The sequence below is a fragment of the Camellia sinensis genome, chromosome 1, assembly GCF_055761805.1.
Source record: "Camellia sinensis isolate YWXY chromosome 1, ASM5576180v1, whole genome shotgun sequence".
NCBI classification, from domain to species: domain Eukaryota; kingdom Viridiplantae; phylum Streptophyta; class Magnoliopsida; order Ericales; family Theaceae; genus Camellia; species Camellia sinensis.
The window spans coordinates 205,133,908-205,158,803 of NC_138961.1; the positions used below are offsets into that span (position 1 = coordinate 205,133,908).

The 24,896-nt window shown below is 37.0% G+C and overlaps 3 protein-coding genes across 4 annotated transcripts; 2 read left to right on the forward strand and 1 right to left on the reverse strand.

The window, feature by feature from the left end:
- Positions 1–818: 818 nt before the first annotated feature.
- LOC114309006 (uncharacterized) lies at positions 819–7,314 on the forward strand. 2 transcript variants are annotated; one of them, XM_028254693.2, is made up of 10 exons: positions 819–1,064; positions 2,238–2,365; positions 2,452–2,509; positions 2,605–2,739; positions 2,958–3,560; positions 3,895–4,038; positions 4,105–4,233; positions 5,206–5,247; positions 5,349–5,390; positions 6,536–7,314. In XM_028254693.2, exons 1-10 carry the CDS (start codon positions 1,062–1,064, stop codon positions 7,127–7,129), a joined length of 1,878 nt encoding a protein of 625 aa, XP_028110494.2. In that variant the 5' UTR covers positions 819–1,061; the 3' UTR covers positions 7,130–7,314. The 2 variants fall into 2 exon arrangements, with proteins under 2 accessions (XP_028110494.2, XP_028110497.2); XM_028254696.2 differs by lacking the exon at positions 3,895–4,038 and having other exon boundaries at positions 823–1,064.
- Positions 7,315–17,698: 10,384 nt separating this feature from the next.
- On the forward strand, positions 17,699–19,393 carry LOC114308990 (heavy metal-associated isoprenylated plant protein 21). Its single transcript, XM_028254678.2, has 3 exons — positions 17,699–18,052; positions 18,206–18,281; positions 18,866–19,393. Exons 1-3 carry the CDS (start codon positions 17,975–17,977, stop codon positions 19,162–19,164), a joined length of 453 nt encoding a protein of 150 aa, XP_028110479.2. The 5' UTR covers positions 17,699–17,974; the 3' UTR covers positions 19,165–19,393.
- A 3,077-nt stretch (positions 19,394–22,470) lies between these two features.
- Positions 22,471–24,896, reverse strand: LOC114308991 (glutamyl-tRNA (Gln) amidotransferase subunit C). The gene is made up of 2 exons (XM_028254679.2): positions 24,554–24,896; positions 22,471–23,421 (listed from the first exon to the last, which is right to left on the reverse strand). Exons 1-2 carry the CDS (start codon positions 24,696–24,698, stop codon positions 22,631–22,633), a joined length of 936 nt encoding a protein of 311 aa, XP_028110480.1. The 5' UTR covers positions 24,699–24,896; the 3' UTR covers positions 22,471–22,630.

Here is a 24,896-nt window from a genome sequence, read left to right on the forward strand (position 1 = left end):
CAATTATTATTATTATTATTTAGAGTAAATTATAGTACTTGTTCATTTGTTTGAGTGAAATTTTATTTTGGTTCTCATAATTTTAATGTGAACAATTTGATCTCTATACTTTTAATTTTATTGTAATATGATCCATCCATCATATGTTGTTAACATTTTAAATAAAAAAAATCATGTACAAAACTAGAAGGACCAAAGTAGAATTAGTTTCTTTTGAATTTCACTTTAGTTTATTTTTCCAAATTTTAATGGCAAATGACGAAGGAACTACATTACAACCAAATTAAAAATATAAAAATCAAATTGTTCAAATTAAAATTTCATATATTATGGTGACAATTTATTTAAATTTCAAGGACTAATAATTTAATTTATCCTATTATTTATTATTTTTAAAGTGGTAAAAAAAATTCTCAAACAAGGGAAAAATCGGTTAACCCTTTCAATCGTTTTATCTCTCCATGCCCGTATATCATGATTCGTTATCATTTGAATTATTTATATTAAAACCTTTTAAACTATTGAGAAAAATATTACTTTTAACTCTTTAAATTATAAAAATATATAAATAAATTTTTTAAATTATTAAAAAATATCACTTTTTTTTTTTAAATTATAAAAACGTAGGAATATTCTTAAGTTATAAAAATATACAAATTGAACCGTTAATGAAATGGGTTAAAGTAAAAAATATTAATAATTTAAGAGGTCTATTTATATATTTTTAAATTTACGATGTTAAAGTAATATTTTTTAATAATTTAAAAATTTATTTATACATTTTTAAAATTTAAAAGGTTAAAACAATAGTGGTTAACAATTAGGGGTGTACGTGTAAATAATCCTTGTCATTTATCAGGAAACGAACCCAACGAAAAGGTACAACTCAACTCAGCAGAGAGAAACTCCATTGCCAAAAGCTCAACAACGTCTTCTCATCTTCTTCTCCGAATTCAAGTAGCTACCAACGTTCCTTGAATTCGATCGAACCCTAATCTCGACCCCTTGCTTTGCGTTCGATCTCGCTGGACTGTCCTCCACTCGATCTCACTAACAGAACAATGGTTTGTCTTCTCCAGCCCTTTCGATTTCATTCAGTTACATATATGCATATCTTATCTCAATTCCATATATTTGTTTCATTAGCATTTTCTGTGAATAATTTTTGGTTTCTGGATTCAATCAAAAGTGGAGCTCTTTGTATTGGTTCTGTGATGCATTAGGGGTTTTTGTGAATTATAAACTTCAATATTGTGGGCCTTTTCTAGTAAAGTTCTTACTTACTAGGACACCACATATGACATTGGTACAAGATGATGCAGATATGTTGATAGAATTTTTTGAGAAAAAAGTAAGAGATAGATGTAGTGATAGTATGATTTTTTTTTTTTTTTACACAAATCCACAAATATCATAGGGGACAAATTCACAGTTGTGATATAATCCGCGTCTAAATACTTAAAAGATGAAGCTCAACAGAACTAAAATTTTTGTTTACGTTGTGTTGGTCTTTGAAAATGAGGTGCTGGGAGGTGTGGATTGGGTGCAAGCTGAGACTCGGGTATTATGTGCGAAAAATGGTTGCCTCAAATGCAAATCCACTTTCTTAAGAGGTGTGCTAGAGTTTTTAAAAGACAAACTACTAATGTAGTGATTGCATTGTGGATTGTTGAATCCAAAATGAGGAACAATGTTGTTGAATTTAAGGATCCAAAATTAGTTTCTTTTATCTTTCCTTACTTTTATCTTTATGAAGAGAAACATAATGCAAAAGAAAAAGAACCAAAATTGGTGCTAGGAAGGTGAGAGTCTTTTTAAGTGAACGTTTAAGCAGAAGGACTAGGAACATGAATAGCTTGATTGTATAGGGACCAAATTTTCTATTAAATTCAAAAATAATAAATTTCTAGAAATAACTGGACAACTTGCAGATTCCAATCGTATTAGTTTCATTAAATTTCTTCTTCTTTTTTCTTTTTTCTTTTTTTAAAAGAAATTCTGCTTGCTTTTAAAAATGGCTCAAAACTTCCAAACAGGGATAAACTTTGTTTAGTTCTGTTCTATGCCCTTTTTTAACACTAACTATGATGTATGTTTTTGTCATTCTAATAGATGTGCCCTTTTGGACAAAAATTGGATACATGTGGGACGAGATTCTTTATTTTTTTCTTTTCTTTTTTGATAAATAAATTTAGTGAGTGATCTGCAAAACACCTTTCAAAATTATATGCTTTAAGGTACCGAATGAAGGAGATACTGTGATGGGCAAGAGAAAGGGGGAAGAGCTTACAGTGCCTGAAGGGATTAAGAAAAAGAAGAAACAAGTTACCACACCTCGTCCTGCATGCTCCTGGGTGCATTTTAGGTAACAGTTGGTTTCTTCAAAGCAAAAATGTGCATCTGTAAGCATTCTCTTTTTCAAATATTTACATTAAATGGTTAATGTTGTAGCCGAGAGTTTATTAAGGAGTATAGTGCTTCCCATCCCGAATCTTCAGGCCTGAAAGCTGTAAGTTGTTGAATTTCTTTTAAAATTTACATAGTTCTATTTAGTGTTGAATAGTTGAAATGGTTAACCGTATGTGATTTCTTTTTGCCTTTTAGGCTACAAAGGCAGCTTCTGATGCATGGAAATCAATGAGTGTTGAGGAGAAAGCTAAATACACCAGGCGTGCCCGTGAAGTGTGGGATAACTACTTGAGCACTGCTCCTGCCCGTGTCCCAAAGCCGAGACGACAGGTAAGATATTTCTTGGACGACTGTTTGCAATAACAACTCTGCCGGGGTTGCTTAACAGCTCCGCCGGTCCTAAGCCCGGGTAAAGTAGGAGGGTTGTGTGTTAGGTAGCCAACAACCAACACGTAAAAAAGCCGCTCGGATCCTTTATGGTTTGGTTTGACTGTTTGCAATAATGTTTTGCACCACAACACAAAACTCTTACAAATTCTTTGTTGCAGGCCAAACTAATCACAAGGTGCTCTCCTGGACGTTTATTCAATGTGTTACAACGCCTTTCCCCTGATCAAAAGGCTGCTGTGAAAGGCATGGGATTTGGTAGCCTCCTTGGTCTTAGATGTCGAACCCTCCGTCGCAGTTTGTGCCTTTGGCTATTAGAGAGGTTCAATACTGCACGAAGCAGCATGAATATTTGTGGTGAGCGCATTCCTTTATCACCACAGGATGTGGAACTCGTGCTCGGATTAGCAGCAAGTGGGAAGGATGTGGTGAACTCAGGTCCTGATGAACTAATTGCAGAATTGCGTCTTAGTTACACTGATTCAAATCGTGGGATATCTCTTCGGCTTTTGGAGGATAGGTTGGCAGCCCCAGAAGCAGGAGATGATTTTAAGAGGTCGTTTGTCCTCTATGCATTAGGCACTCTTTTGTGCCCTACAGCAAGGCTGGATGTAAGTCCTTCTTTCCTCCACTTCTTGATAAATATGGATATCATCCATCAGTACAACTGGGGAAAGTTCTTACTTGACCGTCTAGTTCGGGAGGTATCACGTTTCCGTCAAGGGAAGCAACGTGCAGTTGGTGGTTGCCTTTTACTTCTCCAGGTAGAGAATGTCACCTCATATTCAATTTCTGAAGAATTATGCCTGTTTGGTTCTTTTTTTGTTTTGTTTTGTTTTCGTGTTTTCGAAAATGAAACAATAAAAAAGTTCCAAAACACTCGCCCTTTTCATATTGCTTTAATTTTTGAGTTTTCAAAAAAAAAAATTGAGAATTTTTTAGTATCTCCTAAAAATGGTTTTCTGAAAATTTTCTAATTTTTTTTTTTCAGAAACAGTTTGCTAAACAAGTTTTCCATGATTTTCAAATATTGAAAACAAAAAACAAAAATGCAACCAAACAATTGGATTAGAATTTTACCTCTGTAGTTGTTCACAGCTTTTCTACTATGAGAGAATCTCTGTTGGAGGGCCTTGTGAATTGGTCCCCATTGTTGCTCCCTGCTTGTCCTCATGGGGTGAGGAAGAAATTACTGAGAGGGAGAAGCGAGAAAAGGAGCTTGGTGGTTATGGACGTGGCGAGGTAAATTAAAGTTATAAATATATGACACTATATATGCGGATCATCAAGTTTTCTGTTCCTCTGCAGGTAATTTACAAGGAGAGGTGCCATGGGATGGAGTTAGTGGTGGACAGAACTCAACCGGATGACTTGCTAGTGAGAGAAGTGGACACCATAGTCGAGCATGGTCTTGACTTTGCTGATGAGGGTAACCCGGTAATTAAGACGTTGCATTCTTAGATTGTGTTACTGTGAGCTTTGTTTATAAATTTGAAATCAATAATTTGTGCTTTGTCAGACTTTGGGTAATGGTCTCTCTCTCTCTCTCTCTTTCTTTTTTTGTTTGTGCTTTCTCTTACCTGATGGGACTTAAGGCTTGGTTTGGTTTCTCTTACCCATCATTCCTGGCCATTGGCAAAAGGTTGTTAATAGTTGCGTCTTTGATATCTTAGTTGCTTTTTGCACTTTTGATGGACAAGAGTAACACCATTTTAACCCATGCCATCAGGGGGGCTTCAGACATCTGCTTGCCATGTGTCCTCTAGTTGGGGCATCCTTGCCATCCACCATAGTAATAGTTTCAATGCCTTCTGTGCATCAGATTTTATAGCATATTTTACTTATGCATTTTTAGATCCTTGTTTTTCCTAAACCAGAAAAGGCCAGATGACGATTAGAGTTGGTCACCTTGCATATGTGTCTTCTTTTTGCATCATGTGACCTTGCTTAGGAATTTCTTTCATGTAAAAAATCAAATTGAATTTCAATTTATTGACATAGATTTTTGGTGCAGTGCATTTTTTCTTCTCTTTGATATTTGTTTATACAAATGAATTGAGTTGATTGTAAGATCAAAATCGATTGTTTGAATGAGATGTTATGTTGTCTTGCTTTCTTTTAGGGGATTGAGGAACCTGCCTTTAGTGATTAGCTTAATAGGCTAGGTGGTATCCCATTGATCATTGTCTTTTAGTGTTTGTTGGACGTCTACAAATTGATTATTTATTATTTTTTTATGATGACAAGATATTAATTTATGATTTGACTTGCACCAATTTATTTTTGGTGATACATAAAGAAGCTCTTTTGTATTATCCATACCATTGTGTAAATAATGACGACTTCTTTTCTCATGTATTTTTATAATTCTCTTCTATTTTCTTCTTGTTGGGGATTGTTACTTTGTAGACAAAAGAGGATCAAATAAATGGAGAATTTGTTATGGAGGAGGTAACCATCAATAGCTCTCACTTTTTTATTCTCTTTATATTTTCTCTTCCATTATCTTCTTCTTGGGGATATGGTTGTTACTTGTGATTGTTACTTTGTAGGCAAAAGAGGATCAAATAAATAGGGCAATTGTTATAGAGGAGGTAATCATCAGTCTCTCGTTTTTTAAAATCTCTTTACAATTCTAATCTTGATTTTCCTTTTGATATGTACCTCTAATGATTTAATTTCAATGTTCTAATGTCAAATAAATGGGCAATTGTTATAGAGGAGCTTGTTTTATAATTTCAATCAAGGAAATAGTTTTGGATAAAGCAAACTAGAGAAAACAGATTAATGTAGGTGACCCCAAGTAAGTACTTAAGGCTTGTTTAGTTCAGTCAATGAATAAGAATTTTAATGCATTTTTATGCTATGTTTAACAATCTCATCGCCGTGATTGTATCTTTGGTGTATTCAGAATGTTATAACATTTTGTCTCTTATAGTAAGGAAATATGGCAGTTGTGATTGGATCCAGATCCTCTCCATGACATATCCAATGGCTATAAATTTGTCACATGAATTTATCATTATTTCAATTTTTTTTTTTTTGAAAAAAAGAAGTCATTACATCCATTGAGGTGGTATTTTCAAAACCATTGGATGGTGTAATGAAGAGGATCTGTATGCGTTGCGATTAACATGTCCCTGTGGGCTATCTCTCACTGTATCTAATGCTGTGTTTGGTTGGGGGATTTGGGGAGGGATTTGGAAAGGGAAATGGAAAAGGTAGGTGAAATGTGAATAAATTATGCATATATTTCACATAGTTTCACACACCTTTTCCCTTTCCCTTTCCAAATCCCTCCCCAAATTCCCCAACCAAACACAGCATAAATGACTGAAACCTGCAATTAACTAATGTTGTGTTTGGATGTTTGTGGAGGGAAAAGTAAAAGCAAGGGAAAAGCAACAATTTTTTTTAGCGTTTACTTCATTTACAAACTCAACCTAAATATTTGCTTTGGGCTTGCTCTATGTCCAAAAACTTGAAATTAATAATCAAAAGAGAGAAGATTTTTGAACAAAAGAAATAGTAGACCTTGTATTGAAACATATAGGAGCTATTGATAATCAGGTGCCCAGCTGTATATTATTTTTTGTTAATTTTTACGAGTTCCTAGCTTTGGAACTAGAATTTGTTTCTTCAGTCTTGTACTCAATGTCTTCCATATATTCTCTCTTTCTCTCTCTCAATATCTTTTAAGTTTCTCAAAATAAATAACTAGGTTGTTGGATTTTTACAGGAAAATATGTCATTAGTCAGGGATGTAGAGGTGGTTGTTGAACCAGTCAGAATGTTGTGCCGAAACAGAGACTATGGTTGCACGGAAACATTAAATTACACGGAGAAAACTGACCACGAAGAAACATGTGCCTATGCACCATGTCCATGCCCTCTTCAGGACTGCAGCTTTGTTGGCTCAGCCGAACAGTTATCACTTCACTTCAGCAGTAAACATTGGGATTCTGGAAGGCGTTTCCAATACAACTGCCCTTTACATGTCTATTTGTGTAAGGACGAACAGTTTCTCATTCTTCAAGCGGAGGAAGACGGTCTTCTCTTTCTCCTCAACAAAGGGATTGAAAATATCGGGCTTACGGTCATGATAACTTGTATTGGGCCAAGTTCTTCGAAGGAGCAGTTCTTCTATGACGTCGTTTCAGAGAGAGGAATAAGCTCTCTTCGGTTGAAATCGTGCACACAAAATTTTCCTGGGCACGTGGAAGGTCTTCCTCCCGTAGATTTTCTTTTGATTCCATTTGGTTACGTTAGTTCATCAGGGCAGCTGAATTTGGAGGTTTGTATATGGAATTCAACAGAACTTGGTGCTGATTGAACCTTTTTTTAGTTTGGTGAATTTATGATTGTGGGGTTTTAACTTCAGCAAATACTATAGCTCTCTCTCTCTCTCGGTTCTATTTGTGATGCTATCTAGATGAAGATGGGATTTGATCCCCATGCTTTTGGGACATTTATTTTTTGAAAAACTGGAAATAGTCACAAAGGTCTAGTTGTACATCATGTTTGTGGAGCTCCCAACCTTCTCTTTTTGGGATTGTGAATTAGTTTCATATTTTTATAGAGTACTATTTTACTCACTATATATGAATGTTAAATTAACTTTTTTAGGTTGGGAGAAAGCACATTGATCCCCAGATTACCTTGAATTTTCTTAAAATTTAATTCACATGATGTTTTGTTTTTTTTTTTATTATTAATAATTCATTAGTTGTATGAATAAAAAAATAATATAATCTTATCTCTTTTATATTGAAATATATATTTTATCATGTCATTGTATGCATGAATCATGTGTAATTAGTTCTGGTCACTTTAACTTTATCAAAAAGAAAGTGAGCATGATTATTCCAAACTAATAAAGTTTATTATATTTGTTGAAATATATCTTAATTATTTATGGTGTGTGAATATTATTCACCTTCCTAATTAATTCTTTTATAAGAGTCATTGCTTTTGAAAGAATCATTCAAAAAGATAATTCGTTTGGTTCAATTTTAGAATTATAATTTGAGTGTGGAATTATATTTTGAGTTTTGAGTTTTTGAATCATAATTTGAAAAGAAAAGATTTGTTTAGTTATGAGTTTTGAGAATAATTTTGAGATGATTTGTAATTTTTTTTATTTTTTTGATTAATTGATGTATAGAATGTGAAAGGAAAGAGAATTGATAGAGAGAAAAAGTGATTGATTAATTGAATAATAATAATAATAATAATAAGAGAAGAGAGGTGTTTTAAAAGTAATTTTACAATGTATTTTAAAAATATGTTTAATTAACATGTTTTATTTAAATCATAATTTAAAAATAAAGTTGAATTTTGAAAAATAAACCAAACACTACCAATAACTTTCACTCCCTATCAATTAATTTATTAGTGAATAAAAATTGTTAATACTTTCTAAACCATGTCACCATTCCGATGTAAAGGAAAGAGGCAATTCAATTCTATGGTATTTATCTCTTTAAAAAGTATATATGATATGTTCTTGTTATGATCCAAAGAATTAAAATAAATTTTTTCTTAAGAATTGAAATGTGATCCAATGGTGAAAGGAAAAAGGTTGAGATTCCTTTTTTTCTTAACCTCCACCATCTCTAATGTATTGGGATTGGCTAATTTTTTGTTTTGTTTTTGTTTTTTTTTTTGTTTTTTTTTCCCCGCCTCTTATCACTCACTGACATGTGTTTATGATGGTTGTGGGGGTCAAGAAAAAAAGAGATCTGTATCATTTCTTGTACGGGGGCCAAATATCTGACATTATTCATACTCCTCGTGTCCAAGTTGCGCTTCACGTCGATTAACCTGAGAACATAACAACGGTGAGCTACCCGACTGTATGTTGCTGGAAAATCCCTTCGACGGTCAAGTTAGCACACTTAGAGAGAGAGAGAAGAGAGGAGACAAAGTGATAGGTGAGCCCTGATCAGAGGATGTTCCAGACCTGAGTATGAAGGCGCAATGCCGTTTATATAGTTTCTGCGCGCACTTGTACGCCCATTCCCCTCTTGATGCGTGGACCTGCTCTCCTCTCACATTTCCCCACATATCAACGCTAATACAGCTAAACGCCACCTAACGAAACCGCCAAACGGTATTGACATGTATGGACAACGGAATCTCCTTCATGCAGTCACGCCGTGCCGTGTAGTACTCCTCACCGAGCTATATTTAGTACGGCGCCACGCCATCACCTTACGACCGTGCTACTTGTCTGGTTTCCTTGATAGTTCCTCACTGTGGGCTCAATCGAACTTCCTCAGTCATGACCAAGCTCCTGCTCGGATCTGATCTTCTGAGGACTAAACTCGTCCAATTCAGCAGAACGCACATCTCTACCGGGCCAGCGGTCTAAAGTTATTCCAAATTGATCGAACTGAGCCCTTGTTCCGGTGCGCACCCAATGTCCGACTAAGCAAGGAACTTCGGCCCAACTTAATTCGGTCCAATTTAGCTCGACCCAATGTTAGGTTATGAATCTCCCTCTCAATTGCTCCTTAATTCCGTTTACGCTAGCATGAACGGGATTACATTTAGAGACCGAGCCTATTCCCTTACTCGGCCATCACCGCCTAGCTGTATGCTTAGCCATCTGTGCTACCAAACTAGTTCACCACCTTCAATTGGGCTAGTTAGTATGCTCGGTCGAGTAGCTCGCCCGATTGATGTTTTGGGTTTCCAACCCGTCTTCTCAAGATTGGCAGCGGTCCCATCATAGACACGTGGCGTTCACTGATTGGCTTCGTGTTGTTTATCCTGCTGTTACGCGCCGTCTCTTCAGTTTAAAATTTTGGCGCCTCTTCTCCTCTTATACATATATCGCACGCCCTTTCATATTTCTTCCTCCACTGTTCATTTTCTTTCTCAGACGACCCAGGAATCCAGAGCACACAACCTTTGTTTTCTATGCTTTGTACTTAGATTAGAGCATTCTCTCAAGTTGATTTTGTTCCGTCGCCGTTGTTGGGGCTCCATCTTATGGGTTGGATACGATCCGCGCCCTAACCAGTAAGTCTTCAACCCCTCTACTGTTCTTCATGCTTTTTTCGTGTTCTTAAACTTTGTCTCCCATAGATGAGTCTAAGGTGTGATAACAATAGATCTCATGGCTTCAAATGAAGTTAGGCTAGGGTTCTTATCCCATTGTGATGATATAAAATGTCTTTGCCCCTCGCCCTCGACACTGTTCACCATCTTCTGTGATGAGCATGTGAGAATCTAGGATCGACCGGGCTACAAATCTCCATTTGATCCAAAATCATGACTTAACCGAGCAAGTTCCCTGTTTGTAGAACCTAGGGGAAGAACTGAGCGAAAAAAAGCACTGGATCGCTCAACCAGGCTAAAATTTGGTCTGCTCGAGCGACCGAGCTGTTTACCCATTAGAGACCGAGGTGCAATTGCGCCCAAAGTGATTGAGCTAAAGTCGAGCTTGTTTGCGTGCCCGCGCTATCACTTACACTTGGTTTTTAACTACAAAGTCCTAGGGGGACCAAGCACACAAACACAAGGGTTTTCAAAGACCGAGCAGCCACCGTGCAAAACTTTGCAAACTTAATACTGCCATACTGAACAAGCTGGCCTCCCATGGGGCGCTGGCTCCGTTCCGAGAAGAGTACTGCATTCCAGCCGATGTGCATCTGGAGCTCGGCGATGAGGACATAAACCTATGGAGTAGGCTGGAATCCTGCCCTTTCACCATGTTAAGCATAGTTGAGTGAGGGTTGCGCTTCCCTGTGCAGCCCCTAATGTGCGAGTTTTTAAGGCGCATCGGGCTAGCCCCCATACAAGTGTCCACAAACACTTTTAGGATTATAAATGGAGTGGTCGAGCTGAACAACCGACTAGGTCTACAAATGGGCCTGGCCGAAATACTGCGTCAATATATGCTCGGTCAAACAAAAGATGGTTACAACTATTATTTGAAAATAAGACCGGGCAGAGAATGATTAGTGACTGGCACACCGGATAAGGACATGCACGATGATGATTTCTTCTGGGTGTTCAGTAACTATGAAACAGCTGGCGTGCCCGGTTGGTATATCAACAAGGACTTCAGTTCTTCTTGTAAGCCGATCTTTTTGACTGGTTGATTTTGTCAATGTCAATGTCAATTATGTCGAACTAATTGTCTTCCTTTTACAGCTATCGAAGAGTTACAAGCCAATTATCAATATCCAAATAAAAAGGCGATCAAGGCTGCACTGAGATATAGGCACCGAGATTGCCACGAGCTTCTCGGTTACGTACCGACCTATCGTTATTTAGCTCGTCGCAAGAGCAAGGTCACAGATTTTCTGCAGGTGCCTTCTCCGCCTCTCGATCCAACACCTCCAGACGTTCCCCTCATCCGCTTGACCGAGGAGCAGGAAATGACAAAGAGGAATCGAATTAAGAACCTCATCACCACTATTTCAACAGAGCTATCGAGCATCCCTTCTCCTACTCCAACCGTCGGCCAGAGTTCAGGGACCATGATTGCCTGGCTTTCACAGTCGCTCCACATGTTGAGTTTCGTTGTGTTGGTAAGCGGGCCTGTTCGGCTGATCCCTTTGCCGAGCTCGTGGCCGAGCTCAGCACTGAGCAGCCAGTGCAAGATGTTGAGCCCACACCTCCGTGGAGGCCGGAGTTTAAGTACCGATGTAAAGAAATCCCAGCCAACGCATCAGTCAAGGAGAATAAGGAGCATCTTTTCGCTTTTGACTTATCAAAAGTGATGCTACTACCGAGCGACGTGACCAGGAGCGATCACGTTCCTGACACCTAGCTTGTGAAGTTGGCGATCAAGTCCATGATTACGGTATGATTCAAAATTTCATCAAGTCTCTGCTCGGTTTTCTTCTTTGGGCTAACTTTCTTCTTTTTGCAGGCCATCCAAAAACAGCATCTCGTTATGGACCGCATTGTTAATTTGCGTCATAAAGTGACCGAACTGAATAACGCCAGCAATAACGTCTCAACCGAGCAAGAGAGGGATGCTTTGAAAGGTGAGCTAGAGGAGGAGAAAAAAGCAAGACAGAAAGCCGTGGATGGGGCCAACAACCTCAGCTTCAAGGAGGCCGAAGAAAACTATACCAAACAAGTTGAAGCCACCAAGGACATCTTCTTCAAGTCTAGTTGGAAGGCTGCTTGTGAAAAACTTGGCCAAGGATCTAAAATTGAGGTGTTCACCTATCCTTCCCCTGTCTTTTTATCGGTCTATATAGTGCCTTATGCCAATGAAGTCTTCAACTCTCTGCAAGAAGAGGCCAATGAAGAAGTTGAGAAAGAGGCCGAGGAGGAGGCCGGCCAGAAAAAGATCGGCAACAAAGAAAAAGCTGCCGTGGTCGACCTGGAGACTGCCACAGAGGGAGCCGGAGATGAATTCACCGACCTCTCCCCCTAGCTTAGTTATGAATTCTCCACCTTTTTGTTTTGAACTTTTGTAACTGGGCCGATTGCCCCAACTCTTGTACTTGAACAGTTAATGAATGAAATTTTTTCCAACTTGTCTCTCTTGTATTCTTGCAATGTAGGTTGTGATTCTTCTTTGCAACTGTGCAATACTTACTCGACAAAGAATCCATTAATTTAACCAGGCACAGCATCTCGGTTACAATAAAAGTTGAACAAAACATCAACATTATTGGTCGTAGAACACAGTTTACTAAGTGTTAGCCGGGCAAAAGTCCTCGGCTAGGCATTTAAATTGTGACACTTGAAACTGCCCAAATCATAAACTAGTCTAACTGAGCAAAATGCCTCAGTTTGACATTTGAAGTTGAATAAAAGTTTGATGAAAGTTGAACAGTTCACCAATGTTGATGACTGAGCAAAACAATCTCGATTAAAAGCCTAGAGTTGAACAATTCATTAACTCTTAAAGACCGAGCAAAACTATCTCAGCCAAAAGTTTAGGGTTGAACAAGTCATCAACTCTTGATTCGGACAAAATCACCGCGGCTAAAAGCCTAGAGTTGAACAATTCATTAACTCTAGAGACCGAGCAAAATCATCTCGGCTAAAAGCTTAGAGTTGAACAATTCATCAACTCTAAGGGCCGAGCAAAATCATCTCGGTTAAAAGTTTGGAGTTGAACAATTCATCAACTCTAATGGCCGAACATGATCATCTCAGCTAAAAGCTTAGAGTTGAACGATTCATCAACTCTAATGGCCGAGCAGGAACATCTCGGCTAAAAGCTTAGAGTCAAACAATTCATCAACTCTAATGGCCGAGCAAAATCATCTCGGTTATAAGCTTAGAGTTGAACAATTCATCTACTCTAATGGCCGAGCAGGATCATCTCAGCTAAAACCTTAAAGTCGAACAATTCATCGACTCTAATGGCCAAGCAAAATCATCTTGGCTATAAACTTAAAGTTGAACAATTCATCAACTTTAATGGCCGAGCAGGATCATCTCGGCTAAAAGCTTTGATTTGAATAAGTCATCAACTCTTTCGACCGGGTAAAATCACCTCGGCTAGGAGACAGTTGCCCTTTGTTCATTGCAATCCATTAACCACTACAAATTTTCTATGTACAGTAATTCATTTATATTACATATTGCTTTCATAAATTCACATGGTGACTGAAAGAATTATATTGGTAAATGGAGGGGAGCGTTTGTTCCTTACAAAATATTACATTTAAAGATTGAAACTAAAAATAATACAACTTTAGATTGGCTGCGTTCCATGGCCAGGATATAGCTTTGCCATCGAAGTCTTCTAGATGGTATGCCCTTTTGCCCGCCAGACCGGTTATCTTGTAAGGCCCTTCCCAGTTTGCCCTTAGTTTTCCTTTGCCCGACATAAGAGTGTTACCCATCACTTTCCTTAAGACCCAATCCCCGACCTTGAACGGTTTAGGGTGAACTGTTTTGTTATACTTTCTGGATAATTCTTGTTGATACGCTGCGACATAGATCAGCGCCTTTTCTTGGCGTTCTTCTACAAGGTCCAATTCTAAGGCAATAGCTTTGATGTTCAAGTCAGGCTCAAAATTTTTGCTGCGGATGGTAAGCATACCGATCTCCAATGGGATGACTGCCTCCATGCCATATACCAAGGCGAAAGGCGTCTCCTCGATCGAGCGTCTTGGTATTGTTGGATAAGCCCAGAGGACATTTGAAAGTTCCTTGGCCCACTTTACTTTGGCTTTCTCTAACCTTTTCTTCAGCCCATCTAGAATGGTCTTGTTTGACGCTTCGCGTTGGCCATTGGGCTGAGGATATGCTAGTGTGGAATTATAAAATTCTATCTTTAGTTCCTCACAGAATCCTCTGAACAACCGTCTATCAAATTGGGTGTCATTGTCGGAGATCAAAGCCTTGGGGACTCCGAATTGCGTTATCACGTTCTGCCAGACAAACTTCTTCACATTCTTTTCTTTAATTGTCGCCAGGGGCTTGGCTTCGATCCATTTGTGAAGTAGTTTGTCGCCGCTATGAAGAACTTGCGGTTACCCGACGCGGTTAGGAGTGGTCCCACTATGTCAAGCCCCCATATTGTGAAAGGCCAAGGACTTGTGAGAAGAAGGAGCTCTCTGGCTAGTTGATGAATTTGGTAGGTGACCTTCTGGCACTTCTTGCATTTTCTCACATATTTTTGTGCATATCCTTGCGAAATAGCACGGTAGGCTAAAGATCTCCCACCAATATGGCTTCTATACATTCCTTCATGGATCTCGAAAAGAAAAGCATCGACTCGGTTTGGGTGAACGCATTTGAGGTATGGACTGGTTAATGACTTCTTATACAAAGCGCCAGATGGAAAGAGCTAAAACCGCTCAGAGTTCACCCGGATTTTGTGTGCCTCTTTTTTGTCGATCAGCAGGATCCTTTCTTTAAGGAAAAGGATGATAGGGTCCATCCAAAAAGGACCTAGCTCGGTGCAGAGAAATCCTATCTGCTCTGAGTCTTCAATGCTGGATCTTGGGAGGAATTCAATCAGGAGAGGGCTGGGGGTTGATCTGTTGACCATGGAAGCTAAGCCGGCCAACTCATCTGCACGGCCGTTATCTTCTCGGCCAATTTGTTGGACTCTTATGGCTTGAAATTTCTTGATTTGCTCTCCTACCAAAGTTTGGTACTTGGTCATTTTGTCATCTTTGGCTTCGTATTCCCTAGATATTTGGTTTACAACGAGTTGGGAGTCACTGTAGACCATCAGCTCAGATGCTTGCATTTGGAGTGTGCTTTTCAGTCCGGCTAGCAGAGCTTCATACTCAGCCTCGTTGTTTGACGCAGGAAATCCCAGTGTGATGGAAGGTTCAATGGTCAGTCCGTTTGGGGAGATCAAGACTACTCCCAACCCAACTCCATACTTGTTTGAGGCGCCATCGACAAAAAGTTTCCACATTTCGCCGATGAAAAGCTTTCAACATTCTGCGGGGTCCTGGGACGTTTGAAGGTTTAAGTAATCAGAATTGCTCGGCTACTCGGCTACTTCCGCGGCGAGCGCATCGTTGACGATTGCAACAAACATGCATTCATCCTCTCTTGGCGATGCGCTGTTGGATTCAACAGGTTGTCCTGTTATTTCCAAATCCAATGGCGTATTGTTGGGCTGGGGTGGGCCTTCAAGTGATGGGTCTGTAGACAGGCGCGCAATTTCCACGTCGCCTTCAACGTTCGGTTGGATGGAAGACAGTGCAATTTCCGCCATGCCTACCCCCTGCCGCCCGGCGGTATGTTGCTAGAAAACCCCTCCAATGGTCAAGTTAGCACACTTAGAGAGAGAGAGAGAAGAGAGGAGACAAAGTGGTAGATGAGCTCTGATCAAAGGATGTTCCAGACCTGAGTATGGAGACGCAGCGTCGTTTATATAGTTTCTGCGCGTGCTTCTGTGCCTATTCCCCTATTGACACGTGGACCTGCTCTCCTCTTACATTTCCCCACGTATCAGCGCTAATACAGCTAAACGCCACCTAATGAAACCACCAAACTATATCGACGTGTATGGACAACGGAATCTCCTTCTTGCAGTTGTAGTACTCCCTACCGAGCTATACTTAGTGCGGAGCCACGCCATCGCCTTACAACTGTGCTACTTGTCTGGTTTCCTTGATAATTCCTCACCGTGGACTCAACCGAGCTTCCTCAGTCATGACCGAGCTCCTGCTCGGTCGATCTAATCTTCTGAGCACTAAACGCTGTCCAAATCAACAGAACGCACATCTCTACCGGGCCAGCGGTCTAAAGTTATTCCAAATTGACCGGACTAAGCCCTTGTTTCGGTGCCCACCTAATGTTCGACGGAACAAGGAACTTTGGCCCAATGTTAAGTTATGAATCTCCCTCTCATTTCTGATGGTGAAAAAGGAATTAAATGAGTAAATCTATATACATTCACCTTTTAAGAGCATTTTAGAAGTGGACATTCTTTTGTATGACCCAGAAGAAAGAGAAACTATGGCCTCGTTTGGGAAGTGGCTATTTTAGTAGGCTATTTGGCTTTTTGGCTATTTTAGTGGCTATTTTAGTTTTTGTGTTTGGGAAGATGAGATGATTTTTTAGTTGAGTTATTGTATTGAAAAGTGTGTTGAAATGATGTTTAAATTTAAAATGATAGATTTATCCCTAACTTTTTATTTTTTAAAATTGATATAAAGGGGCAAAATGGTAATTTCGCCCTTGGGGGCAACACTGTCCGGCTGTGACAGTGTAGGCTACACTGTCCAGCAGCAGCCTTTTTTTTTTTTTTTTTTGAAAATCCATGCACAGTGTTGCTTTTGGGCTAAAAAATCAAATGAGGCTATAATAGCCTAATTCTCAGAACCCCAAACAGCGCCTATAAGTTAGAAAAAGGAAATCTATATATTTTAAGCTTAATTTTAAGGGCATTTTAAACTAAAAAAGTTAAGCATATATCCACTTTTACTGAGGTGGTTATTTGATAATTTAATTCAATACTTGAAATTAAATACATAAAGTAAAAATCAATTAAGTTGATTTTTTTTTTTTTTTAACCAAACGGTTAGAGTATTACAAAAAGGGGGTACCTCTGAGTCTCTGCTAGTGTTTGTAGAAGACAACCACATGCGAATGAAAACATTAAATAGACAACGTTTGCTAGTCTGCTAGGGTTTCTTCATTTATTTATTTATTTATTTATTTTTTCTCTTTTTAGATTTTATAGTTTGCCTTGAGGAATTGTGATGGAGCATTGGTGTTTGAGTACATGAAATTATGGATGTTATCCTTTTGAATTGGTTGAACTTCATTTGTTTCCTTCCCACCTCTTCATTTGTTCTGAATTTCCTATCTTCCATATGATCGTGTGGTAGCAAATAGATATGGGACAAACGAATTGGAGAAAAGGAGACAAAAGATCCATTTTCCTTTTGAATGAATTCATTTACTTTATAAGTCACAATTTCTCTCTCGTAAACTAAGTCCAGTTAAAAGAGGAATTGCAGATACTCTTACTATGTCGCTAGAAAGCAATGTGATCCATTTTCAAATTTTTCATATATAATATCTCAATAGAGGCTCATATGTAACATGCTTTTTTGAATGAAGGTGGTGCCAGCCTAAGATTGTCTAAAATCTGAAAAGAACTAGGGCATGTTTGAAAATGGTAGTCAAAATATACCATTTTTTTAAATGGTTGTATTCAAGATGATATAGAAATGAATTGGGTAATTAAAAATCAAAAGGAATTCCAGACATGCCCTAAAACATTGAAACCATTATTAGAAATGATTTTAGCTGGAACAGAACTTAGAAAGAAAAGTTAACATTGATTTTCAAACTGTTAATGGAATCAAACTACTGGAGCCATTATTATTGTGGTATTTTTTTTTTTTAATGAACAATTGAAAAGCAAAAGGCACCACCACACACATTGAAGCAAAATGAAAGTAAACATAAAAGTACTTTTTTCACAACATTTCTAATTAGTTTATGAACATAAACAAGTGAGAAATCCAAAAGCATTATATGCCCTGTCATGATTTTAAGGCACATTATATAAGCATATAACACAGCTTGTTCACACATCTCTTCAAAAGTTCAACAACAAACACCTTATATATACATATATACAAGTACCAACAAGTCTAATTACAGTGTAGATGATATAACCTTAACCACTCACTCACCCATCTCTCTCTCTCTCTCTCTCTCTCTCTCTCTCTCTCTGTGTTTTGCTTTAGGAGAAAGAAAGAGAAGGAAGATGGGTGCCCTTGACTATCTGTCCAACTTTTGCACCGTCACCAGCACAAGCATAAGAAGCAAACGCAAACCAATGCAGGTATTCGTTATCTCTCTCCTTGCAACATCTAACTAGCTACTTTGATGTGTGTATAATCCTTAAGAACTCTCTCTCTCTCTCTCTCTTTGTGATTTGTACTTTCTTATGTTGCTCTTTCATTTTTTCTCATAGATGGGTTGTGTTTTCTTTCAGACAGTTGAGATCAAAGTGAAAATGGACTGTGATGGCTGTGAAAGAAGAGTTAAAAATGCTGTTTCCTCCATGAAAGGTTCTTAACTATACATGCAGCTCTCTCTCCCTTTCTCTCCTTAATGCAATTTTTCTATTACTTTCTAAGGAATGGGGAAAAAATAAGTGAAAAAATCAAAAAATAAAAAACAAAAAATGCACTGCATGCAAATTATTAGACAAATGGGTACTTGTATTTTAAATGTGATTTTAGTTATTGTATTTTATGGAATCTTACTTTTCTCAAGAGTACTAGATTGGATGGTTGTACAATGGACCTCACACAAGGTGTGAGTCTCACAATGGCACAATTAAATAATTTCAGTAGAGAAAATACTTTTTTTTTCTCTGACACATTTAAATATTTAATTATAATAGCAATTTCATCACCAAATTATTAAGATACGTAGCAAAGCTCCTAAACCCTTCTTTTTGTTTATTTATTAATTCATTTATTTAATGTTTCTTTGCCATAACATGACCTTCATTCACACCCTCAACCTGTTTCTAATCACATGCTCTCTTGATCTTTCTAGTTCTTTCCATCTAAATATTATCATAACATAAACATACTAGTTCTCACTTTATCTCTCTCACTTTCAATTGATTTATATATATATATAGGTGTGAAATCTGTGGCTCTAAACAGGAAGCAGAGCCGGGTGACAGTAAGCGGCTTTGTTGATCCAAACAAGGTCTTAAAGAAAGTAAAGAGAACTGGGAAGAGAGCTGAGTTCTGGCCATACATCCCATACAATGTAGCTTACTATCCTCATGCTTCTCAGGTCTATGACAAGAGGGCTCCAGCTGGTTTCGTTCGGAATGTCGCACAGACCGTCTCTGCTGCCGGCCCAAACCCTCCAGAGGAGAGATTGACCTCTCTGTTCAGTGATGATAACCCTAATGCATGTTCTGTCATGTGAGGAATATTCATATCATGTTTGTGTCTGTAGTTAAAAATTATCAACTGGTTTTGTTCCTCTTTTTGAGAGAACATAATGTTTTTGTTAAAAAAAAGTGAGTCGAGTAAATTCTATATGTTATGCATTAAATAAAGAATGTGCCTTGCCATTATTTGCTTTGTTAATGGTTAGTCACAAGTTTTATGTACCCATTGCTTAGAAAAGAAAAGCAAGATTATTTGTCTCTAAATTTTCTTGTCTACTAGTTTCAAAATATTACAACTATTAGATCATAAAAATAATCTTACGGAGCAAAATCTCAAGAATAATTCAATAAAAGACATATAGCCCTAAGGCTTTAGATCCAAATTTTGTTACATGTGTAACCGAACTCATGACTTTCTAATGAGGAACACAAGATTTTACGTCCTTGTTTATAATAGGAGAACTCCTAACCTGAATAGTAAATAGCTAGTTATGCTAATTACTTAACAGATATGAAAATAAAAGTAAGCAGAAAATTATCAAAATTGACAGGTTTAAGTTAGGCCCAAATTGGATACTATAAAATTTAAAAAACGTGTCAAAACAAATGGTACTAAAAATAGACATTCATAGCTAAATGCATTACTAAAACAAAACTATCTAAAAAAGAAAAATTAGGGCAAATTATACTTGTGATCACTATAGTTTGCATGTTATGCCAATTTGGTTCTTGTACTTCTAATTGTAGCAATTTTACTCTTGAGTTTTTCATATTGTGCCAATCTAATCTTATTGATAATATCGTTTCAAAAATTAAACTAAAATTAATAGACAAAAATGTTCATTCAACTTGCCGCTTTCTTCTATACTTCCAAATTTGACGCAATTATGAGTTCACAAGCCACCAATAATTTTCTTTTCGTTACACATATGTAGATTTTATTTTATTTTATTTGTTTGGGCGGGCAGGGTGAGGGGTTTCAAATCTATGCTAAAATGTTCAAAGACAGAGCATGATTCATTCTTTTCCAAAGGGTGGAAAGGGATGCAAGTTTTATTCTTTTATTTTATTTTTTTTAAAAGACTTTCAAAGGTTGTGGTGGTGGTAGAATTATATTCTTGCTTAGAACCTATCTACAACCAAGGTCATATTTACAAATCAACAGAGTGAGTTAGCCCGTTGACTAGAATTCTTGTATCTTATTAGCAAGTCAGTGTTTGGATCTTTCCATTTACATTTATTTGTTTGAGATTCTGTGATTTCCATTATGATCACCATACACTTTGGGATAGTTTCTTCATGATCTCCAACACGAGTTTTTTTTTTTTGGTATTAACTATACTTTATATTTGATTTCCATTATGATTGTAATTCATTGGGTTTCATTGTATCATACATTAATTAATAAATAAATGGCTGTGCTTTATATGCCAGCCAATAATTTTCGAAGTATTACATTTCACTGATCAGTTGGAATGTTGGATTACTTAACGTACCTATGTTACAATTTATTACAAAGTTACTTAGTAAACTTGACTCATAATGCATGTGTGTGTGTGTGTTTTTGTTGAAAAATACCATGCATAAAAAGAAAATTTTTGCCTAATTTTCTTACCATCAAACATAAAAGGCAATGGTTGTATTTATTAATGTGATTTTATTATTTTTTGTCTTGTAATAAGAGAATTGGATAAAACTAAATACCCTTTTAGAGAACACAAAAATGCTAATAAGAGAACTTTTCTCTTAAAAAAATATTATCAAGCATTAAAAATTGAATAGCATAAATGCTTACAAGCAAATTTTATAATAATAGAGTAACCCTTCCAAGTTGAGAAACAACTACAAAAGGCATTTGCTTGCTAATCAAGCCAAAAATAAATTAAATCAAAAAAATTAAGACAAAAGAAAATTGAGTTGAGCTCAATTTTTTATAAAAAAATTAAAAGAAACAAACCAAAACACATAACGGCAACCAAAATGGAGTTCTTTGGATAGAGTAATTACAAAAATAAAACTTTCTTAAAATGACAAAATCAGCAAATTGAGGGTCTTAAATGATGGAATCTGCCCAAAAAGCATCTTAGGTCACAGCACTGTGAGTTTTGATCTTTTTCATGATAAGATGAATTTTTTTTTTTAAGAAAAAATTTTAAAAAAAAAAGAAAAAAAAAAGTAGTCCCAAGTTCACCAAGGTCGCAGTGCCCAACAGAATCACAATCAAAATGATATAAGACCAAAAATGTTATGTACTCAGAAAACATATATATACACACAAAATATTGAGAATTTAAATCTATGATGTAAATTTAAGATTATGAACACTTTTCTATTTATGTTATTCTTAAAACTGTAGAAACTTGAGTTAATTATAATATTGTGTACCAATATGATATGCTTATGGAGAAATGGCAAGATTTGTACATATTTGAAATGGATGGTTATGGCTCTTATGCTGCAGCTCATTTAACTAGGTTCAATCTTTAACATCCTCCTCTCCTTCCCCCTTGAACTAGGTTAGAGTAAGCTTTCAAGTGTGTGTGTGTGTGTGTGTGTTTTTAATTTGAAAAAAAAATAAAAAGAAAAAAGAAAGAAAGAAAGGATTGATGTAACAGAAGTATTAGTTGTATGATGGTGACAACCATATACACATCAACACAAATTTGGAGATGAATCTTATCCTCATTATTCCTTTTGATCATGGATTCATAGTTACTATCTAAGGAGGCAACAACAACCTTCCTCTTATCTTATTAATTTTGTGTTTGATCATATCTTAAGATAAAATTAAGTTATAATCAAGTTAACTAACCATTTGTCTGTGTCAGGCCAAAACTACACCCCGTGTCACATCAAAGAATGGTAAAATAGTGAAAGTGAAGTTTCACTTGCAACATATATATTATTTACATGATAGCATCAAAGAGGGGGAATTGATGGTTATTGGAAGCACCACTTTCTTTGGTCTTGGAATAATTTCTTGGTGTTAGAAGGAAGCTTCTTCAAAAGGAATCACTTTTTAAGGACTTTATTACTGGTTTTTGGGATTTAATTGATTTGAAAGGATCAATCACAAGCAATATTTAATCAAAAGTCAAGTTGCAATTAGAGATTGATTGTCATGGGATCTATCTTTTCAACCATGTCCACAGGTTTTGTTTATCTGTGACCAATTTGTGAGGGAGAAGAGCAAAGTTGAAGCATCATCGTCTGATTAACCTTTCCCAAGCATCATGGATAGTGAATTTCACCTATTATTTCATAGAATTTTTTAAATATTCTTTTTCCAATTTTGGATTCGTGACAAAATATCAGATGGAAACAGCAAGCCAAGTTATCAATGACAAAAATTCTCTCTAATCATGTTCATGCCAATATTATCAACAACAACAAAAAACTACAGAGTATGTGGAGATACAGACATTTGAAACACCAGTAAAAGATAAAGAATATACAGAATACTTTGATTTCAATGACCATTGACGGAGAAAAAAATACAATTTACCTCTTCCGTGCCTTCCTACGTCTAGACTCTGCCTTCTGCCATTTCTTTTTAGGGACCAACTTGCTTTTTGGTTTTAACTTCAACTCGGGCGAGAACTTGTAGTTGGGATCTCGCATACGTGCTTGTATATCCTTGAAGAACTCAATATTTAACTTCTTAGCTCCTCCCTGTCTGAGCTCCGCATATTCTGGACCTGAAACAATATTTTCAAATGCTCCTATCAGAATGTCTAAATCACTCATGACTTCCCACACATTAGTGTAACGCCCATCTGGCCCCTTCTTTAGTTTTTTCAGAGCATTCTCAACCGCAAGTTTTCTAGCTTGCTTTCCTGGGGATAACTCTTCTGGTTCCTTCTCAGCTTTCAATAGTTCTGATATTGTTCGATATTTTGGTGTTTCCTCAAACTCAAACAATTTATCAATATACGCATCGCTTTTTTCATTTGGGTAGGCTTCAGTAGGAATATCGTCATCATCATCACCTTCATCACCAGTCCACAAAGTCTTTTCCTCGTCACTTCCAGACCATACACTTCTTAACTCATCACTGTCATCACCATCAATGAGGTCCGAGTGATCCTTTGCCTGTTGTTTTACTTTCCTGATTTCTTTTTCAAGGCGATTTCTACCGTGTTCACTATCGCTTTCATCTTCACTTCCTGTCCAGAGACAATTGTCTTCATCCACCTCTTTCTGCCACGCTTTCCTGAATTCCTCATCTCCTGGTTTTCCATTGCCGAAGAGATCATATTCTGAACGTCCACGTCCAGCATATGATCGTGATGCTGAAAATTATTTAGAATATCCGAATAGCTTTTAGCTCAAAGAGGAAGAACTTATAGAAACGGGGGACTGACTTAACCAAAACTAAAGTTTTGTCACAACCACACCACATAAGGGAAAAAAATATATAGAGAGTTCTTCCATATATTTTGTAATTCAAAACAAGTAAATTGCATATCTGCATAATTTACATGGACTCTCTTAAATTTGTGAAGTTAAAAAGCAGTCATAAGATGTGTCTGATATGCCTAATTAGAGATGCTCCCAACAAGCATATATAAGTAGTCAAGTTCATATAACTGTGTAAGACTTTTATTATATACATAAAATGCTATATTTTAGTTTTAAATATCATTTTTTTTGTTAAGGTATTACAAAAAAAGTATTTAAGTAGTATGAAATATAGGAATGTGCTGGTGTTCTTGACATGTGGCGAGATGAAGGGATGGAAGGAGGCTTATTGTATTACGAATCATAAGAAGACTCACATTATCAGTGACTCGCTAAAATATATGTATAGAACAGTCTTTCCTACTACAGCCAAGTAGTATGGTACAGATACAAACTATAACTCCAGCCTACTACCCCCCAAGTAGTGTAGTACTAAAGCCTTGATTGACTCTTGGCTGCCTTCACTTATAGACGCTTCCAACGCTTAGGCACATAAGTTGCACCCAACACCCGTAACCGTCCACATTACATAGGTCTGTGCAAACCATGCATATAAATTATAATTATGGCTAATTGAGAAGAACACTAAAATTTGGTTTTACATGATAATAGTGATTTGAAGCCATGTCCAAATCCAACTTGTCAAAAGCTTCTATTCTATGTTCTACTTTTGATCTCACCACTTGCAAATCCAAAGTTTTGGATATATTAACTGACACATGCGTTGCGTCCTCAAAACTTTAACACACAATCAAAAGCATAGCAAAAACTAATATGCGTCTTCTGTGAAGACTTTTCACAAACACATAGTACACATTGCGGACACAACCTGCTAAAGTGTCTTATCTTCCACAGAAACACAATGAAACGAAATACAACTGCAGACCCATTATGCAAATGCACATTAAAAATGAAACAAATGAATAGCAACAATTTTGACGGTGGAAAGTGGATAGTACGGACCTTGGGAAAAGAGGAAAGGCAAAGAATTAACAGGGTTTCTTGAAGTGATCACAGGTGAACCAGAAAGAAATCTTGGGGTTTGAAAATGGGTTTTTGTGAATTTGAAGAGAAACATGGAAAGGCGGGAAGATAGCCTTTGAGTCATTTTTAGGAGGGATAAGGAGAAGAAGACGGCTCAAACTTCAAATGCGATCTAGCTCGTGCATCTCGCATACTCTTAGGCCATAATTGAACTAATAATCCGTCAAACCTAGTTAAAGAGGAGTAAATATTCAGTAATGTTGGAGAATGAATACTGTATTTTACAATATTATGATTGGCGGAGAGATCGGTACAGAGTATT